This window comes from Lichenostomus cassidix, chromosome 28, assembly GCF_008360975.1.
Source record: "Lichenostomus cassidix isolate B80296 chromosome 28, HeHo_3.0, whole genome shotgun sequence".
NCBI lineage: Eukaryota > Metazoa > Chordata > Aves > Passeriformes > Meliphagidae > Lichenostomus > Lichenostomus cassidix.
Window position 1 is genome coordinate 4,430,034 of NC_139508.1, and position 19,141 is coordinate 4,449,174.

The 19,141-nt window shown below is 54.8% G+C and overlaps 1 protein-coding gene across 1 annotated transcript in view; it reads right to left on the reverse strand.

Annotated features, from left to right (window-relative positions):
• Positions 1-19,141, reverse strand: part of MUC16 (mucin 16, cell surface associated) — a 35,720-nt gene that overhangs the window by 11,959 nt on the left and 4,620 nt on the right. Inside the window, exons 7-51 of the mRNA XM_085040153.1 lie at positions 18,697-18,764; positions 18,100-18,272; positions 17,964-17,990; positions 17,586-17,728; positions 17,419-17,486; positions 16,825-16,997; positions 16,689-16,715; positions 16,311-16,453; positions 16,144-16,211; positions 15,550-15,722; positions 15,414-15,440; positions 15,036-15,178; positions 13,587-13,654; positions 12,993-13,165; positions 12,857-12,883; positions 12,479-12,621; positions 12,301-12,368; positions 11,704-11,876; positions 11,568-11,594; positions 11,190-11,332; positions 11,023-11,090; positions 10,429-10,601; positions 10,293-10,319; positions 9,915-10,057; positions 9,748-9,815; positions 9,151-9,323; positions 9,015-9,041; positions 8,637-8,779; positions 8,470-8,537; positions 7,876-8,048; positions 7,740-7,766; positions 7,362-7,504; positions 7,184-7,251; positions 6,588-6,760; positions 6,452-6,478; positions 6,080-6,222; positions 2,486-2,553; positions 2,029-2,201; positions 1,893-1,919; positions 1,524-1,660; positions 1,347-1,414; positions 895-1,067; positions 759-785; positions 383-525; positions 206-273 (exon numbers count right to left, since the gene is read on the reverse strand). Of these exons, the coding sequence (XP_084896279.1) occupies positions 206-273; positions 383-525; positions 759-785; positions 895-1,067; positions 1,347-1,414; positions 1,524-1,660; positions 1,893-1,919; positions 2,029-2,201; positions 2,486-2,553; positions 6,080-6,222; positions 6,452-6,478; positions 6,588-6,760; positions 7,184-7,251; positions 7,362-7,504; positions 7,740-7,766; positions 7,876-8,048; positions 8,470-8,537; positions 8,637-8,779; positions 9,015-9,041; positions 9,151-9,323; positions 9,748-9,815; positions 9,915-10,057; positions 10,293-10,319; positions 10,429-10,601; positions 11,023-11,090; positions 11,190-11,332; positions 11,568-11,594; positions 11,704-11,876; positions 12,301-12,368; positions 12,479-12,621; positions 12,857-12,883; positions 12,993-13,165; positions 13,587-13,654; positions 15,036-15,178; positions 15,414-15,440; positions 15,550-15,722; positions 16,144-16,211; positions 16,311-16,453; positions 16,689-16,715; positions 16,825-16,997; positions 17,419-17,486; positions 17,586-17,728; positions 17,964-17,990; positions 18,100-18,272; positions 18,697-18,764 (4,583 nt within the window). The remainder of the gene's footprint in view (positions 1-205; positions 274-382; positions 526-758; positions 786-894; positions 1,068-1,346; positions 1,415-1,523; positions 1,661-1,892; positions 1,920-2,028; positions 2,202-2,485; positions 2,554-6,079; positions 6,223-6,451; positions 6,479-6,587; positions 6,761-7,183; positions 7,252-7,361; positions 7,505-7,739; positions 7,767-7,875; positions 8,049-8,469; positions 8,538-8,636; positions 8,780-9,014; positions 9,042-9,150; positions 9,324-9,747; positions 9,816-9,914; positions 10,058-10,292; positions 10,320-10,428; positions 10,602-11,022; positions 11,091-11,189; positions 11,333-11,567; positions 11,595-11,703; positions 11,877-12,300; positions 12,369-12,478; positions 12,622-12,856; positions 12,884-12,992; positions 13,166-13,586; positions 13,655-15,035; positions 15,179-15,413; positions 15,441-15,549; positions 15,723-16,143; positions 16,212-16,310; positions 16,454-16,688; positions 16,716-16,824; positions 16,998-17,418; positions 17,487-17,585; positions 17,729-17,963; positions 17,991-18,099; positions 18,273-18,696; positions 18,765-19,141) is intronic.

Sequence of the window (19,141 nt, forward strand, 5' to 3'; positions counted from 1 at the left end):
ATCTAAATTCATCATCCAGCCCATGTCCTCCCAAAGATGACAATGCCATAAGTGAGGGGGAGATACAAGGGAGAGAGACAACAGGAAGTAGGTCCTGGGACGGACAGAGAATGTCCTGGCTCCATAAAAGAGGAGACCCTCAACATGAATGGCCACCTTATGTAAGCGAGGGCACTGCAAAGAGACACTGAGTGGCAACTCCTACCTGAAGTCTGTTGCCTCACATCCTTGGAAAACAGGGCCAATGCTGCTTCCCTTCAGCAGACGGTCGAGCTGCCAAGAGAAGTGGTTTCCCAATTAAGCTATGACAATCTCTCTGCACACTTTTCAAGCTGATGATTCCAGCGGGGACAAGACAATGTCCCAGTGCCGCTCTACTTACCATCATGTTCATAACCCTTCGAGTAGCTCTAAACTTGGCTGAGTCAGGATTCTCCAGGTCAGAATTGTAGGGGAGGTTGGTGATGGTGAAGTTGACAGTGAAATGCTCAGGGGCAGCAGCTGTTGTTGGTGGATGGGTGGGAGCTGGAAGAAGCACAGATGGAGAGTGACAAGGGGCAAAGACTTGATTGTTCTAGCACTGGATGAACAAGTGCAGAGACCTTCTGCCAGCCCTGTTCTCTAAGAGGAAGGCTTGCAGGATGCCCATTTCTCCCCAGGGTTTTAAACCCCAGCCCTCAGCCTCCTCGAACCGAGAGGAGGCGCAAGTGAGGAACTTGCTGCCTTGTTATCCCATCCCACTCCTGCAAGGTACTCACTGGTCAGCACTGGCTGTTCGTTGTAGCCTGGAAAAAGAGAGAGACAGAGGGTCAGGAGCTGAGCTGGGCAAGGGGCAGCACTGGGGCATGGCTGCCATGGCAGAGCAGAGGAGGCCGAGGGAGGAGCGGCAGTCACCGTTGACGTAGAGGCTGTCCTTGTCCAGGCTGTAGGGGCCCAGCTGGGTGATGCCTCTGGTCTTGTTGCTCACTTCGTGGTACAGCCCCACCCTGTCCAAAGGCGCAGCCGAGGGCTCCTTCCTGTAGGTGCACACGGCGTCCACCCGGGTCTCGTCCCTGTGGCTGCCTGGCCTGAAAAACACAGTGACCTCTCTCAGAAATCCTCCTCTGCACGTCCTCCAACCCCTGGGTTTTGCGGCTTCCATGGCCCTTTCCAAGCAGGACTTGAGAGTCATCTTGGAGCTACAATATGAGCATGAAGAGAGAATAGCACAGGAAGAGAGGGGATGCTCCATGGAGGGCATCAGGGTGGAGGTGGTGGCCCATAGGCTGGGCAGGAAGAGAAAGGTATAGAAGAGATCCCCTCATCTGACCAAGGGTCCTTCAGAGACAGTTGGGCATGACCCATACCTGAAGTCTGTTGTTTCACATCCTTGGAAAACAGGGCCAATGCTGCTTCCCTTCAGCTGGCGGTCGAGCTATAAAGAGGAGAGGTTTCCGAATTAAGCCATTACAATCTCTCTGCTCTCCCTCCAACTTGATGAGGTCAATGCGGACACAGCAATGTCCCAGTATTTTTCCACTTACCAGGGTGTTCATAACCCTTCGTGTGGCTCTGAACTTGGCCGAGTCAGGATTCTCCAGGTCAGTAGAGTAGGGGAGATTGGTGATGGTGAAGTTGACAGTGAAATGGTCATGGTTGGACGCTGTTGTTGGTGGTGGAGCTGCGAGAAGCAAAGATGAGCAGTGAAATAAGGAAAGACTTAGGCGCCAGAGTTATGACTGGACAACCATTAGGGGTGACCTCCCACTCAACGCTTCATGTTGAAGGCTGTCAAGATCACTGCCCCTATGCAGGATCTCAAGCCCCAGCCCTCAGTTTCTTCTGCCTGAGGGAAAACCCTAGGGAGGCACTTTCTACATTGTGATCCCATGCCACTCCTGCAAGGTACTCACTGGTCAGCACTGGCTGTTCGTTGTAGCCTGGGAAAAGAGAGAGACAGAGGGTCAGGAGCTGAGCTGGGCAAGGGGCAGCACTGGGGCATGGCTGCCATGGCAGAGCAGAGGAGGCCGAGGGAGGAGCGGCAGTCACCGTTGACGTAGAGGCTGTCCTTGTCCAGGCTGTAGGGGCCCAGCTGGGTGATGCCTCTGGTCTTGTTGCTCACTTCGTGGTACAGCCCCACCCTGTCCAAAGGCGCAGCCGAGGGCTCCTTCCTGTAGGTGCACACGGCGTCCACCCGGGTCTCGTCCCTGTGGCTGCCTGGCCTGAAAAACACAGCGACCTCCTTGAGCACCTTCTGTTGAACATTACCCTTTCAAGGCTGGGGTTTGGGACTTTCATGCCATTTCCAGGCCGGACTTGAGAGTCAGCTTAGAGCTAAAATAGGAACACGTGGAGGGAATAATGCAATAAAAGAGGGGATGGTCTAAAGAAGGTGGACATCATAATGGAGGTCATGACCCATAGCCTGGGCACAATCGGAATAGAATTCAAAGGGTCCCTTCAGCTGACCAAGGGCCCTTGAGGGACAGTTAAGCATGACCCATACCTGAAGTCTGTTGTCTCACATCCTTGGAAAACAGGGCCAATGCTGCTTCCCTTCAGCAGGCGGTCAAGCTGCCAAGGGGAGAAATTTCCGAGTCAGGCCATGACCATCACACTGCTCTCCCTCATACTTTAGAGAGCCCAGGGAGGCAAAGAAAATTTCTTGTTGATGGACTGGGACTTACCAGGGTGTTCATAACCCTTCGAGTAGCTCTAAACTTGGCCGAGTCAGGATTCTTCAGGTCAGAATTGTAGGGGAGGTTGGTGATGGTGAAGTTGGCAGTGAAACGCTCGAGAGCACCAGCTGTTGTTGGTGGATGGGTGGGAGCTGAAAGAAGCACAGATGGGGAATAGCAAGGGGCAACAGGCAGGATGTCAGGGCAATGGATAGATAAGAGCAGAGTTCTCCTGCCAGCTTTGCTCTCCGTGAGGATGCCTGGTAGGCTTCCCATCTCCCTAGGATCTCAAGCCCCAGCTACCAGCACCTCTGCCCTAGAGAAGACTGATCTGAGACAATTTATGCCTTGTTATCCCATCCCACTCCTGCAAGGTACTCACTGGTCAGCACTGGCTGTTCGTTGTAGCCTGGGAAAAGAGAGAGACAGAGGGTCAGGAGCTGAGCTGGGCAAGGGGCAGCACTGGGGCATGGCTGCCATGGCAGAGCAGAGGAGGCCGAGGGAGGAGCGGCAGTCACCGTTGACGTAGAGGCTGTCCTTGTCCAGGCTGTAGGGGCCCAGCTGGGTGATGCCTCTGGTCTTGTTGCTCACTTCGTGGTACAGCCCCACCCTGTCCAAAGGCGCAGCCGAGGGCTCCTTCCTGTAGGTGCACACGGCGTCCACCCGGGTCTCGTCCCTGTGACTGCCTGGCCTGAAAAACACAGTGACCTCTCTCAGAAATCCTCCTCTGCACGTCCTCCAACCCCTGGGTTTTGCAGCTTCCATGGCCCTTTCCAGGCAGGACTTGAGAGTCATCTTGGAGCTACAATATGAGCATGAAGAGAGAATAGCACAGGAAGAGAGGGGATGCTCCATGGAGGGCATCAGGGTGGAGGTGGTGGCCCATAGGCTGGGCAGGAAGAGAAAGGTATAGAAGAGATCCCCTCATCTGACCAAGGGTCCTTCAGAGACAGTTGGGCATGACCCATACCTGAAGTCTGTTGTTTCACATCCTTGGAAAACAGGGCCAATGCTGCTTCCCTTCAGCTGGCGGTCGAGCTATAAAGAGGAGAGGTTTCCGAATTAAGCCATTACAATCTCTCTGCTCTCCCTCCAACTTGATGAGGCCAATGCGGACACAGCAATGTCCCAGTGTTCTGCACTTACCAGGGTATTCATAACCCTTCGTGTGGCTCTGAACTTTGCTGAGTCAGGATTCTCCAGGTCAGTAGAGTAGGGGAGATTGGTGATGGTGAAGTTGACAGTGAAATGGTCAAGTTTGGATGCTGTTGTCGGTGGTGGAACTGCAAGAAACAAAGATGAGCAGTGAAAGAGGGCATGAGACAGGGTGGCAAGGCTATGATTGGACAACCATCAGGGGTGACCTCCCACCCTGCTCTTCATGTTGAAGGGTGCAAGATCCCTGCCCCTATGCAGGATCTCAAGCCCCAGCCCTCAGCTTCCTCTGCCTCAGGGAAAATCCTAGGCAGGCACTTGCTGCATTGTGATCCCATCCCACTCCATCAAGGTACTCACTGATCAGCACTGGGTGTTCGTTGTAGCCTGGAAAAAGAGAGAGACAGATGGTCAGGAGCTGAGCTGGGCAAGGGGCAGCACTGGGGCATGGCTGCCATGGCAGAGCAGAGGAGGCCGAGGGAGGAGCGGCAGTCACCGTTGACGTAGAGGCTGTCCTTGTCCAGGCTGTAGGGGCCCAGCTGGGTGATGCCTCTGGTCTTGTTGCTCACTTCGTGGTACAGCCCCACCCTGTCCAAAGGCGCAGCCGAGGGCTCCTTCCTGTAGGTGCACACGGCGTCCACCCGGGTCTCGTCCCTGTGGCTGCCTGGCCTGAAAAACAGGGACCTCCTTGAGCACGTTCCTCTGCTCATTTTCTTGTCATGGCTGGGTTTTGTATCATCCATGGCCCTTCCAGGCCTGATTTGAGCATCCTTGCAGGGCTACAGTATGATCATGTTGAGGGACTACTGTGGGAGGAGAGGGAATGCTCTACAGACAGAGGGCGTCAGGGTGGAGATCCCGCCTCCATAGCCTGGGCTCCCAAGAAATACAAGCGAAAGAGAGTCCTCAAATGACCAAGGGACCTGCAGTGACCATTGACCAATTCCCATACCTGAAGTCTGTTGTTTCACATCCTTGGAAAACAGGGCCAATGCTGCTTCCCTTCAGCTGGCGGTCGAGCTATAAAGAGGAGAGGTTTCCCAATTAAGCCATTACAATCTCTCTGCTCTCCCTCCAACTTGATGAGGCCAATGCGGACACAGCAATGTCCCAGTATTTTTCCACTTACCAGGGTGTTCATAACCCTTCGTGTGGCTCTGAACTTTGCTGAGTCAGGATTCTCCAGGTCAGTAGAGTAGGGGAGATTGGTGATGGTGAAGTTGACAGTGAAATGGTCAAGTTTGGATGCTGTTGTCGGTGGTGGGGCTGCGAGAAGCAAAGATGAGCAGTGAAGAACGGAAATAATTAGGTGTCAGAGTTATGACTTGACAACCATTAGGGGTGACCTCCCACTCGACACTTCATGTTGAAGGCTGTCAAGATCCCTGCCCCTATGCAGGATGTCAAGCCCCAGCCCTCAGTTTCTTCTGCCTGAGGGAAAACCCTAGGGAGGCACTTTCTACGTTGTGATCCCATCCCACTCCATCAAGGTACTCACTGGTCAGCACTGGCTGTTCATTGTAGCCTGGGAAAAGAGAGAGACAGAGGGTCAGGAGCTGAGCTGGGCAAGGGGCAGCACTGGGGCATGGCTGCCATGGCAGAGCAGAGGAGGCCGAGGGAGGAGCGGCAGTCACCGTTGATGTAGAGGCTGTCCTTGTCCAGGCTGTAGGGGCCCAGCTGGGTGATGCCTCTGGTCTTGTTGCTCACTTCGTGGTACAGCCCCACCCTGTCCAAAGGCGCAGCCGAGGGCTCCTTCCTGTAGGTGCACACGGCGTCCACCCGGGTCTCATCCCTGTGACTGCCTGGCCTGAAAAACACAGCGACCTCCTTGAGCACCTTCCTCTGCACATTTTCTTGTCAAGGCTGTGTTTTCTAAGATCCACGGCCCTTACAGGCCAGACTTTGGCATCATCTCCGGGCTAAAATATGATCATGTTTAGGGGCTACTCTAGGAGGAGAGGGAATGCTCTACAGGTGGAGGGCATCAGGGTGGAGATCCTGCCTCCATAGCCTGGGCTCCAATGGAATACAAGCAAAAGAGTCCTGAAATGACCAAGGGTTCTGCAGTGAGCATTGACCAAGACCCATACCTGAAGTCTGTTGTTTCACATCCTTGGAAAATAGGTCCAATTCTGCTTCCCTTCAGCAGGCGGTCAAGCTGCCAAGGGGAGAGATTTGCCAGTTAAGCCATTACCATCTCTCTGCACTTCCTTCAATTTTAATAAGCCTGTAGTGTCAAGGCAGCATGCCTATGATGGTGCACTTACCATCATGTTCATAACCCTTCGAGTAGCTCTGAACTTGGCTGATTCAGGATTCTCCAGGTCAGAATTGTAAGGGAGGTTGGTGATGGTGAAGTTGACGGTGAAATGCTCAAGGGTGGCAGCTGTTGTTGGTGGATGGGTGGGAGCTGGAAGAAGCACAGATAGGGAATTACAAGGGACAGAGGCTTGGTTGTTCCACGTCTGGCTCGATGAGAGTAGAGGTCTTCTTACAGCCCTGCCTTCCATGGCGAAGGCTGATAGGTCCCCCATTTCCCCCAGTTCTCAAGCCCCAGCCACAGGCCTCATGTATCCATAGAAGGCCAGAGTGAGCGCTTGCTCTCTTGTTATCCCATCCCACTCCTGCAAGGTACTCACTGGTCAGTACTGGCTGTTCATTGTAGCCTGGGAAAAGAGAGAGACAGAGGGTCAGGAGCTGAGCTGGGCAAGGGGCAGCACTGGGGCATGGCTGCCTTGGCAGAGCAGAGGAGGCCGAGGGAGGAGCGGCAGTCACCGTTGACGTAGAGGCTGTCCTTGTCCAGGCTGTAGGGGCCCAGCTGGGTGATGCCTCTGGTCTTGTTGCTCACTTCGTGGTACAGCCCCACCCTGTCCAAAGGCGCAGCCGAGGGCTCCTTCCTGTAGGTGCACACGGCGTCCACCCGGGTCTCGTCCCTGTGGCTGCCTGGCCTGAAAAACACAGCGACCTCCTTGAGCACCTTCCTCTGCACATTTTCTGGGCAATGCCTGGCCTTGGGCATTTTGTGGCTTTCCTATCATGTGAATGCAAACTCTGCAATCTCAAAGTGTTCATGTGTGATGGCTGGCCTTTGCTGTCTATTTCTACTAATGGCCTGCGGTTTATCAGAAAGTAAATGCCCTGGCAGGACCTCAGAATCATCTTGGGAATGTGTTTTTGCCACCTCGAGATGAGAGGGCAGGCAGTGAGTGGCAGATCTGGAACAGGAAGGTATCCAGAATAAGGTCCAAGAGGAGCAGGCCATCATGCAGAAGGTCCTGTCTCTTTTTAGTGGGTGTCAGCAGAACACGAACCTTGTGAATCCCCTCATCTGACCAAGAACATGCAAAGGGACATTGAACTGTGACCCATACCTGAACGCTGTTGTTTGACATCCTTGGAAAACAGGTCCAATGCTGCTTTCCTTCAGCAGGCGGTCGAGCTGCCGAGGGAAGAGGTTTCAGAGTTAAGCCATGGCAGAGCTCCCTGCACTGCCTCCAAGTTTGTGGGTCACTCAGGGGCAAGGCCATGGCCGTGAGGAGGGCCACTTACCGTTGCTGCTGTGACTCTACGTGTAGAGTTGAATTTGGCTGATTCAGGATTCTCCAGGTCAGAAGTGTAGGGGAGGTTGGTGATGGTGAAGTTGACGGTGAAATGCTCAAGCACAGCAGCGGTCGTTGGTGGATGGGTGGGAGCTGGAAGAAGCACAGATGGGGTATGACAAGGAGCAAGAGCCAGGGTGTCCAGGCTCTGGATGGAAAACCACTGAGGCCTCCTGCCTTCCCTGCTCTGCATTGTGAATGCTTGCAGGTTCCTTGTGTCTCCCCAGGGTTTTAAACCCCAGCCCTCAGCCTCCTCGAACTGAGGGAGGACGCAAGTGTGAGGCACTTGCTGCCTTGTTATCCCATCCCACTCCTGCAAGGTACTCACTGGTCAGCACTGGCTGTTCGTTGTAGCCTGGGAAAAGAGAGAGACAGAGGGTCAGGAGCTGAGCTGGGCAAGGGGCAGCACTGGGGCATGGCTGCCATGGCAGAGCAGAGGAGGCCGAGGGAGGAGCGGCAGTCACCGTTGACGTAGAGGCTGTCCTTGTCCAGGCTGTAGGGGCCCAGCTGGGTGATGCCTCTGGTCTTGTTGCTCACTTCGTGGTACAGCCCCACCCTGTCCAAAGGCGCAGCCGAGGGCTCCTTCCTGTAGGTGCACACGGCGTCCACCCGGGTCTCGTCCCTGTGGCTGCCTGGCCTGAAAAACACAGCGACCTCCTTGAGCAACCTCTGCCGAACGTTCTCACCTCTGGGCTGGTAACTGGGGCTGCCATGGACATTCCTATCTAGGAATTCAAGCTGTGCCTTCCTGAAGAGTCTTTCTGGTTGGTGGGCATTGCTCTCCACCCTTACTTAATACATTGCAACTGTTCTGGAAGGAGAGGGCCAGGATGGAATTGAGAGTCTTCTTGGGGCTGTATTTTCAACTCCCTGAGGTAGGCGGACAAGCACTAAGGGACGGTTCTAAGGTAGAGGACATTAAGAATAAAGTCCTGGGGCAGAAGGGCACAAGGAACAATGTTCTGCCTCCATAAGAGATATGCCTATAGACAAGGACCAACACGGGCCACTTCTCAAAGCAAGGGGACTGCAAAATGCCCCTTGGGCATGAGCCATACCTGAATCCTGTTGTCTCACATCCTTGGAAAACAGGGCCAATGCTGCTTTCCTTCAGCAGGCGGTCAAGCTGCCAAGGGAATAGGTTTCACAATTAAGCCATGGCCAGCTCCCTGCACTCCCTCCAACTTGAGGAGGCACAGCAATGTCCCAGTGCAGGTCCACTTACCATGGTGTTCATAACCTTTTGAGTAGCCCTAAACTTGGCTGATTCAGGATTCTCCAGGTCAGAAGTGTAGGGGAGGTTGGTGATGGTGAAGTTGACGGTGAAATGCTCAAGCACAGCAGCGGTCGTTGGTGGATGGGTGGGAGCTGGAAGAAGCACAGATGGGGTATGACAAGGAGCAAGAGCCAGGGTGTCCAGGCTCTGGATGGAAAACCACTGAGGCCTCCTGCCTTCCCTGCTCTGCATTGTGAATGCTTGCAGGTTCCTTGTGTCTCCCCAGGGTTTTAAACCCCAGCCCTCAGCCTCCTCGAACTGAGGGAGGACGCAAGTGTGAGGCACTTGCTGCCTTGTTATCCCATCCCACTCCTGCAAGGTACTCACTGGTCAGCACTGGCTGTTCGTTGTAGCCTGGGAAAAGAGAGAGACAGAGGGTCAGGAGCTGAGCTGGGCAAGGGGCAGCACTGGGGCATGGCTGCCTTGGCAGAGCAGAGGAGGCCGAGGGAGGAGCGGCAGTCACCGTTGACGTAGAGGCTGTCCTTGTCCAGGCTGTAGGGGCCCAGCTGGGTGATGCCTCTGGTCTTGTTGCTCACTTCGTGGTACAGCCCCACCCTGTCCAAAGGCGCAGCCGAGGGCTCCTTCCTGTAGGTGCACACGGCGTCCACCCGGGTCTCGTCCCTGTGGCTGCCCGGCCTGAAAAACACAGCGACCTCCTTGAGCAACTTTCTCTGCCGAACGTTCTCACCTCTGGGCTGGTAACTGGGGCTGCCATGGACATTCCTATCTAGGAATTCAAGCTGTGCCTTCCTGAAGAGTCTTTCTGGTTGGTGGGCATTGCTCTCCACCCTTACTTAATACATTGCAACTGTTCTGGAAGGAGAGGGCCAGGATGGAATTGAGAGTCTTCTTGGGGCTGTATTTTCAACTCCCTGAGGTAGGCGGACAAGCACTAAGGGACGGTTCTAAGGTAGAGGACATTAAGAATAAAGTCCTGGGGCAGAAGGGCACAAGGAACAATGTTCTGCCTCCATAAGAGATATGCCTATAGACAAGGACCAACACGGGCCACTTCTCAAAGCAAGGGGACTGCAAAATGCCCCTTGGGCATGAGCCATACCTGAATCCTGTTGTCTCACATCCTTGGAAAACAGGGCCAATGCTGCTTTCCTTCAGCAGGCGGTCAAGCTGCCAAGGGAATAGGTTTCACAATTAAGCCATGGCCAGCTCCCTGCACTCCCTCCAACTTGAGGAGGCACAGCAATGTCCCAGTGCAGGTCCACTTACCATGGTGTTCATAACCTTTTGAGTAGCCCTAAACTTGGCTGATTCAGGATTCTCCAGGTCAGAAGTGTAGGGGAGGTTGGTGATGGTGAAGTTGACGGTGAAATGCTCAAGCACAGCAGCGGTCGTTGGTGGATGGGTGGGAGCTGGAAGAAGCACAGATGGGGTATGACAAGGAGCAAGAGCCAGGGTGTCCAGGCTCTGGACGGAAAACCACTGAGGCCTCCTGCCTTCCCTGCTCTGCATTGTGAATGCTTGCAGGTTCCTTGTGTCTCCCCAGGGTTTTAAACCCCAGCCCTCAGCCTCCTCGAACTGAGGGAGGACGCAAGTGTGAGGCACTTGCTGCCTTGTTATCCCATCCCACTCCTGCAAGGTACTCACTGGTCAGCACTGGCTGTTCGTTGTAGCCTGGGAAAAGAGAGAGACAGAGGGTCAGGAGCTGAGCTGGGCAAGGGGCAGCACTGGGGCATGGCTGCCATGGCAGAGCAGAGGAGGCCGAGGGAGGAGCGGCAGTCACCGTTGACGTAGAGGCTGTCCTTGTCCAGGCTGTAGGGGCCCAGCTGGGTGATGCCTCTGGTCTTGTTGCTCACTTCGTGGTACAGCCCCACCCTGTCCAAAGGCGCAGCCGAGGGCTCCTTCCTGTAGGTGCACACGGCGTCCACCCGGGTCTCGTCCCTGTGGCTGCCTGGCCTGAAAAACACAGCGACCTCCTTGAGCAACCTCTGCCGAACGTTCTCACCTCTGGGCTGGTAACTGGGGCTGCCATGGACATTCCTATCTAGGAATTCAAGCTGTGCCTTCCTGAAGAGTCTTTCTGGTTGGTGGGCATTGCTCTCCACCCTTACTTAATACATTGCAACTGTTCTGGAAGGAGAGGGCCAGGATGGAATTGAGAGTCTTCTTGGGGCTGTATTTTCAACTCCCTGAGGTAGGCGGACAAGCACTAAGGGACGGTTCTAAGGTAGAGGACATTAAGAATAAAGTCCTGGGGCAGAAGGGCACAAGGAACAATGTTCTGCCTCCATAAGAGATATGCCTATAGACAAGGACCAACACGGGCCACTTCTCAAAGCAAGGGGACTGCAAAATGCCCCTTGGGCATGAGCCATACCTGAATCCTGTTGTCTCACATCCTTGGAAAACAGGGCCAATGCTGCTTTCCTTCAGCAGGCGGTCAAGCTGCCAAGGGAATAGGTTTCACAATTAAGCCATGGCCAGCTCCCTGCACTCCCTCCAACTTGAGGAGGCACAGCAATGTCCCAGTGCAGGTCCACTTACCATGGTGTTCATAACCTTTTGAGTAGCCCTAAACTTGGCTGATTCAGGATTCTCCAGGTCAGAAGTGTAGGGGAGGTTGGTGATGGTGAAGTTGACGGTGAAATGCTCAAGCACAGCAGCGGTCGTTGGTGGATGGGTGGGAGCTGGAAGAAGCACAGATGGGGTATGACAAGGAGCAAGAGCCAGGGTGTCCAGGCTCTGGATGGAAAACCACTGAGGCCTCCTGCCTTCCCTGCTCTGCATTGTGAATGCTTGCAGGTTCCTTGTGTCTCCCCAGGGTTTTAAACCCCAGCCCTCAGCCTCCTCGAACTGAGGGAGGACGCAAGTGTGAGGCACTTGCTGCCTTGTTATCCCATCCCACTCCTGCAAGGTACTCACTGGTCAGCACTGGCTGTTCGTTGTAGCCTGGGAAAAGAGAGAGACAGAGGGTCAGGAGCTGAGCTGGGCAAGGGGCAGCACTGGGGCATGGCTGCCATGGCAGAGCAGAGGAGGCCGAGGGAGGAGCGGCAGTCACCGTTGACGTAGAGGCTGTCCTTGTCCAGGCTGTAGGGGCCCAGCTGGGTGATGCCTCTGGTCTTGTTGCTCACTTCGTGGTACAGCCCCACCCTGTCCAAAGGCGCAGCCGAGGGCTCCTTCCTGTAGGTGCACACGGCGTCCACCCGGGTCTCGTCCCTGTGGCTGCCCGGCCTGAAAAACACAGCGACCTCCTTGAGCACCTTCCTCTGCACATTTTCTGGGCAATGCCTGGCCTTGGGCATTTTGTGGCTTTCTCTATCATGTGAAGGCAAACTCTGCAATCTCAAAGTGTTCATGTGTGATGGCTGGCCTCTGCTGTCTATTTCTACTAATGGCCTGCGGTTTATCAGAAAGTAAATGCCCTGGCAGGACCTCAGAATCATCTTGGGAATGTGTTTTTGCCACCTCGAGATGAGAGGGCAGGCAGTGAGTGGCAGATCTGGAACAGGAAGGTATCCAGAATAAGGTCCAAGAGGAGCAGGCCATCATGCAGAAGTTCCTGTCTCTTTTTAGTGGGTGTCAGCAGAACACGAACCTTGTGAATCCCCTCATCTGACCAAGAACATGCAAAGGGACATTGAACTGTGACCCATACCTGAACGCTGTTGTTTGACATCCTTGGAAAACAGGTCCAATGCTGCTTTCCTTCAGCAGGCGGTCGAGCTGCCGAGGGAAGAGGTTTCAGAGTTAAGCCATGGCAGAGCTCCCTGCACTGCCTCCAAGTTTGTGGGTCACTCAGGGGCAAGGCCATGGCTGTGAGGAGGGCCACTTACCGTTGCTGCTGTGACTCTACGTGTAGAGTTGAATTTGGCTGATTCAGGATTCTCCAGGTCAGAAGTGTAGGGGAGGTTGGTGATGGTGAAGTTGACGGTGAAATGCTCAAGCACAGCAGCGGTCGTTGGTGGATGGGTGGGAGCTGGAAGAAGCACAGATGGGGTATGACAAGGAGCAAGAGCCAGGGTGTCCAGGCTCTGGATGGAAAACCACTGAGGCCTCCTGCCTTCCCTGCTCTGCATTGTGAATGCTTGCAGGTTCCTTGTGTCTCCCCAGGGTTTTAAACCCCAGCCCTCAGCCTCCTCGAACTGAGGGAGGACGCAAGTGTGAGGCACTTGCTGCCTTGTTATCCCATCCCACTCCTGCAAGGTACTCACTGGTCAGCACTGGCTGTTCGTTGTAGCCTGGGAAAAGAGAGAGACAGAGGGTCAGGAGCTGAGCTGGGCAAGGGGCAGCACTGGGGCATGGCTGCCATGGCAGAGCAGAGGAGGCCGAGGGAGGAGCGGCAGTCACCGTTGACGTAGAGGCTGTCCTTGTCCAGGCTGTAGGGGCCCAGCTGGGTGATGCCTCTGGTCTTGTTGCTCACTTCGTGGTACAGCCCCACCCTGTCCAAAGGCGCAGCCGAGGGCTCCTTCCTGTAGGTGCACACGGCGTCCACCCGGGTCTCGTCCCTGTGGCTGCCTGGCCTGAAAAACACAGCGACCTCCTTGAGCAACCTCTGCCGAACGTTCTCACCTCTGGGCTGGTAACTGGGGCTGCCATGGACATTCCTATCTAGGAATTCAAGCTGTGCCTTCCTGAAGAGTCTTTCTGGTTGGTGGGCATTGCTCTCCACCCTTACTTAATACATTGCAACTGTTCTGGAAGGAGAGGGCCAGGATGGAATTGAGAGTCTTCTTGGGGCTGTATTTTCAACTCCCTGAGGTAGGCGGACAAGCACTAAGGGACGGTTCTAAGGTAGAGGACATTAAGAATAAAGTCCTGGGGCAGAAGGGCACAAGGAACAATGTTCTGCCTCCATAAGAGATATGCCTATAGACAAGGACCAACACGGGCCACTTCTCAAAGCAAGGGGACTGCAAAATGCCCCTTGGGCATGAGCCATACCTGAATCCTGTTGTCTCACATCCTTGGAAAACAGGGCCAATGCTGCTTTCCTTCAGCAGGCGGTCAAGCTGCCAAGGGAATAGGTTTCACAATTAAGCCATGGCCAGCTCCCTGCACTCCCTCCAACTTGAGGAGGCACAGCAATGTCCCAGTGCAGGTCCACTTACTGTTCATCCTTTTGAGTAGCCCTAAACTTGGCTGATTCAGGATTCTCCAGGTCAGAAGTGTAGGGGAGGTTGGTGATGGTGAAGTTGACGGTGAAATGCTCAAGCACAGCAGCGGTCGTTGGTGGATGGGTGGGAGCTGGAAGAAGCACAGATGGGGTATGACAAGGAGCAAGAGCCAGGGTGTCCAGGCTCTGGATGGAAAACCACTGAGGCCTCCTGCCTTCCCTGCTCTGCATTGTGAATGCTTGCAGGTTCCTTGTGTCTCCCCAGGGTTTTAAACCCCAGCCCTCAGCCTCCTCGAACTGAGGGAGGACGCAAGTGTGAGGCACTTGCTGCCTTGTTATCCCATCCCACTCCTGCAAGGTACTCACTGGTCAGCACTGGCTGTTCGTTGTAGCCTGGGAAAAGAGAGAGACAGAGGGTCAGGAGCTGAGCTGGGCAAGGGGCAGCACTGGGGCATGGCTGCCATGGCAGAGCAGAGGAGGCCGAGGGAGGAGCGGCAGTCACCGTTGACGTAGAGGCTGTCCTTGTCCAGGCTGTAGGGGCCCAGCTGGGTGATGCCTCTGGTCTTGTTGCTCACTTCGTGGTACAGCCCCACCCTGTCCAAAGGCGCAGCCGAGGGCTCCTTCCTGTAGGTGCACACGGCGTCCACCCGGGTCTCGTCCCTGTGGCTGCCCGGCCTGAAAAACACAGCGACCTCCTTGAGCACCTTCCTCTGCACATTTTCTGGGCAATGCCTGGCCTTGGGCATTTTGTGGCTTTCTCTATCATGTGAAGGCAAACTCTGCAATCTCAAAGTGTTCATGTGTGATGGCTGGCCTCTGCTGTCTATTTCTACTAATGGCCTGCGGTTTATCAGAAAGTAAATGCCCTGGCAGGACCTCAGAATCATCTTGGGAATGTGTTTTTGCCACCTCGAGATGAGAGGGCAGGCAGTGAGTGGCAGATCTGGAACAGGAAGGTATCCAGAATAAGGTCCAAGAGGAGCAGGCCATCATGCAGAAGTTCCTGTCTCTTTTTAGTGGGTGTCAGCAGAACACGAACCTTGTGAATCCCCTCATCTGACCAAGAACATGCAAAGGGACATTGAACTGTGACCCATACCTGAACGCTGTTGTTTGACATCCTTGGAAAACAGGTCCAATGCTGCTTTCCTTCAGCAGGCGGTCGAGCTGCCGAGGGAAGAGGTTTCAGAGTTAAGCCATGGCAGAGCTCCCTGCACTGCCTCCAAGTTTGTGGGTCACTCAGGGGCAAGGCCATGGCCGTGAGGAGGGCCACTTACCGTTGCTGCTGTGACTCTACGTGTAGAGTTGAATTTGGCTGATTCAGGATTCTCCAGGTCAGAAGTGTAGGGGAGGTTGGTGATGGTGAAGTTGACGGTGAAATGCTCAAGCACAGCAGCGGTCGTTGGTGGATGGGTGGGAGCTGGAAGAAGCACAGATGGGGTATGACAAGGAGCAAGAGCCAGGGTGTCCAGGCTCTGGATGGAAAACCACTGAGGCCTCCTGCCTTCCCTGCTCTGCATTGTGAATGCTTGCAGGTTCCTTGTGTCTCCCCAGGGTTTTAAACCCCAGCCCTCAGCCTCCTCGAACTGAGGGAGGACGCAAGTGTGAGGCACTTGCTGCCTTGTTATCCCATCCCACTCCTGCAAGGTACTCACTGGTCAGCACTGGCTGTTCGTTGTAGCCTGGGAAAAGAGAGAGACAGAGGGTCAGGAGCTGAGCTGGGCAAGGGGCAGCACTGGGGCATGGCTGCCATGGCAGAGCAGAGGAGGCCGAGGGAGGAGCGGCAGTCACCGTTGACGTAGAGGCTGTCCTTGTCCAGGCTGTAGGGGCCCAGCTGGGTGATGCCTCTGGTCTTGTTGCTCACTTCGTGGTACAGCCCCACCCTGTCCAAAGGCGCAGCCGAGGGCTCCTTCCTGTAGGTGCACACGGCGTCCACCCGGGTCTCGTCCCTGTGGCTGCCCGGCCTGAAAAACACAGCGACCTCCTTGAGCAACCTCTGCCGAACGTTCTCACCTCTGGGCTGGTAACTGGGGCTGCCATGGACATTCCTATCTAGGAATTCAAGCTGTGCCTTCCTGAAGAGTCTTTCTGGTTGGTGGGCATTGCTCTCCACCCTTACTTAATACATTGCAACTGTTCTGGAAGGAGAGGGCCAGGATGGAATTGAGAGTCTTCTTGGGGCTGTATTTTCAACTCCCTGAGGTAGGCGGACAAGCACTAAGGGACGGTTCTAAGGTAGAGGACATTAAGAATAAAGTCCTGGGGCAGAAGGGCACAAGGAACAATGTTCTGCCTCCATAAGAGATATGCCTATAGACAAGGACCAACACGGGCCACTTCTCAAAGCAAGGGGACTGCAAAATGCCCCTTGGGCATGAGCCATACCTGAATCCTGTTGTCTCACATCCTTGGAAAACAGGGCCAATGCTGCTTTCCTTCAGCAGGCGGTCAAGCTGCCAAGGGAATAGGTTTCACAATTAAGCCATGGCCAGCTCCCTGCACTCCCTCCAACTTGAGGAGGCACAGCAATGTCCCAGTGCAGGTCCACTTACCATGGTGTTCATAACCTTTTGAGTAGCCCTAAACTTGGCTGATTCAGGATTCTCCAGGTCAGAAGTGTAGGGGAGGTTGGTGATGGTGAAGTTGACGGTGAAATGCTCAAGCACAGCAGCGGTCGTTGGTGGATGGGTGGGAGCTGGAAGAAGCACAGATGGGGTATGACAAGGAGCAAGAGCCAGGGTGTCCAGGCTCTGGATGGAAAACCACTGAGGCCTCCTGCCTTCCCTGCTCTGCATTGTGAATGCTTGCAGGTTCCTTGTGTCTCCCCAGGGTTTTAAACCCCAGCCCTCAGCCTCCTCGAACTGAGGGAGGACGCAAGTGTGAGGCACTTGCTGCCTTGTTATCCCATCCCACTCCTGCAAGGTACTCACTGGTCAGCACTGGCTGTTCGTTGTAGCCTGGGAAAAGAGAGAGACAGAGGGTCAGGAGCTGAGCTGGGCAAGGGGCAGCACTGGGGCATGGCTGCCATGGCAGAGCAGAGGAGGCCGAGGGAGGAGCGGCAGTCACCGTTGACGTAGAGGCTGTCCTTGTCCAGGCTGTAGGGGCCCAGCTGGGTGATGCCTCTGGTCTTGTTGCTCACTTCGTGGTACAGCCCCACCCTGTCCAAAGGCGCAGCCGAGGGCTCCTTCCTGTAGGTGCACACGGCGTCCACCCGGGTCTCGTCCCTGTGGCTGCCCGGCCTGAAAAACACAGCGACCTCCTTGAGCAACCTCTGCCGAACGTTCTCACCTCTGGGCTGGTAACTGGGGCTGCCATGGACATTCCTATCTAGGAATTCAAGCTGTGCCTTCCTGAAGAGTCTTTCTGGTTGGTGGGCATTGCTCTCCACCCTTACTTAATACATTGCAACTGTTCTGGAAGGAGAGGGCCAGGATGGAATTGAGAGTCTTCTTGGGGCTGTATTTTCAACTCCCTGAGGTAGGCGGACAAGCACTAAGGGACGGTTCTAAGGTAGAGGACATTAAGAATAAAGTCCTGGGGCAGAAGGGCACAAGGAACAATGTTCTGCCTCCATAAGAGATATGCCTATAGACAAGGACCAACACGGGCCACTTCTCAAAGCAAGGGGACTGCAAAATGCCCCTTGGGCATGAGCCATACCTGAATCCTGTTGTCTCACATCCTTGGAAAACAGGGCCAATGCTGCTTTCCTTCAGCAGGCGGTCAAGCTGCCAAGGGAATAGGTTTCACAATTAAGCCATGGCCAGCTCCCTGCACTCCCTCCAACTTGAGGAGGCACAGCAATGTCCCAGTGCAGGTCCACTTACCATGGTGTTCATAACCTTTTGAGTAGCCCTAAACTTGGCTGATTCAGGATTCTCCAGGTCAGAAGTGTAGGGGAGGTTGGTGATGGTGAAGTTGACGGTGAAATGCTCAAGCACAGCAGCGGTCGTTGGTGGATGGGTGGGAGCTGGAAGAAGCACAGATGGGGTATGACAAGGAGCAAGAGCCAGGGTGTCCAGGCTCTGGATGGAAAACCACTGAGGCCTCCTGCCTTCCCTGCTCTGCATTGTGAATGCTTGCAGGTTCCTTGTGTCTCCCCAGGGTTTTAAACCCCAGCCCTCAGCCTCCTCGAACTGAGGGAGGACGCAAGTGTGAGGCACTTGCTGCCTTGTTATCCCATCCCACTCCTGCAAGGTACTCACTGGTCAGCACTGGCTGTTCGTTGTAGCCTGGGAAAAGAGAGAGACAGAGGGTCAGGAGCTGAGCTGGGCAAGGGGCAGCACTGGGGCATGGCTGCCTTGGCAGAGCAGAGGAGGCCGAGGGAGGAGCGGCAGTCACCGTTGACGTAGAGGCTGTCCTTGTCCAGGCTGTAGGGGCCCAGCTGGGTGATGCCTCTGGTCTTGTTGCTCACTTCGTGGTACAGCCCCACCCTGTCCAAAGGCGCAGCCGAGGGCTCCTTCCTGTAGGTGCACACGGCGTCCACCCGGGTCTCGTCCCTGTGGCTGCCCGGCCTGAAAAACACAGCGACCTCCTTGAGCACCTTCCTCTGCACATTTTCTGGGCAATGCCTGGCCTTGGGCATTTTGTGGCTTTCTCTATCATGTGAAGGCAAACTCTGCAATCTCAAAGTGTTCATGTGTGATGGCTGGCCTCTGCTGTCTATTTCTACTAATGGCCTGCGGTTTATCAGAAAGTAAATGCCCTGGCAGGACCTCAGAATCATCTTGGGAATGTGTTTTTGCCACCTCGAGATGAGAGGGCAGGCAGTGAGTGGCAGATCTGGAACAGGAAGGTATCCAGAATAAGGTCCAAGAGGAGCAGGCCATCATGCAGAAGTTCCTGTCTCTTTTTAGTGGGTGTCAGCAGAACACGAACCTTGTGAATCCCCTCATCTGACCAAGAACATGCAAAGGGACATTGAACTGTGACCCATACCTGAACGCTGTTGTTTGACATCCTTGGAAAACAGGTCCAATGCTGCTTTCCTTCAGCAGGCGGTCGAGCTGCCGAGGGAAGAGGTTTCAGAGTTAAGCCATGGCAGAGCTCCCTGCACTGCCTCCAAGTTTGTGGGTCACTCAGGGGCAAGGCCATGGCTGTGAGGAGGGCCACTTACCGTTGCTGCTGTGACTCTACGTGTAGAGTTGAATTTGGCTGATTCAGGATTCTCCAGGTCAGAAGTGTAGGGGAGGTTGGTGATGGTGAAGTTGACGGTGAAATGCTCAAGCACAGCAGCGGTCGTTGGTGGATGGGTGGGAGCTGGAAGAAGCACAGATGGGGTATGACAAGGAGCAAGAGCCAGGGTGTCCAGGCTCTGGATGGAAAACCACTGAGGCCTCCTGCCTTCCCTGCTCTGCATTGTGAATGCTTGCAGGTTCCTTGT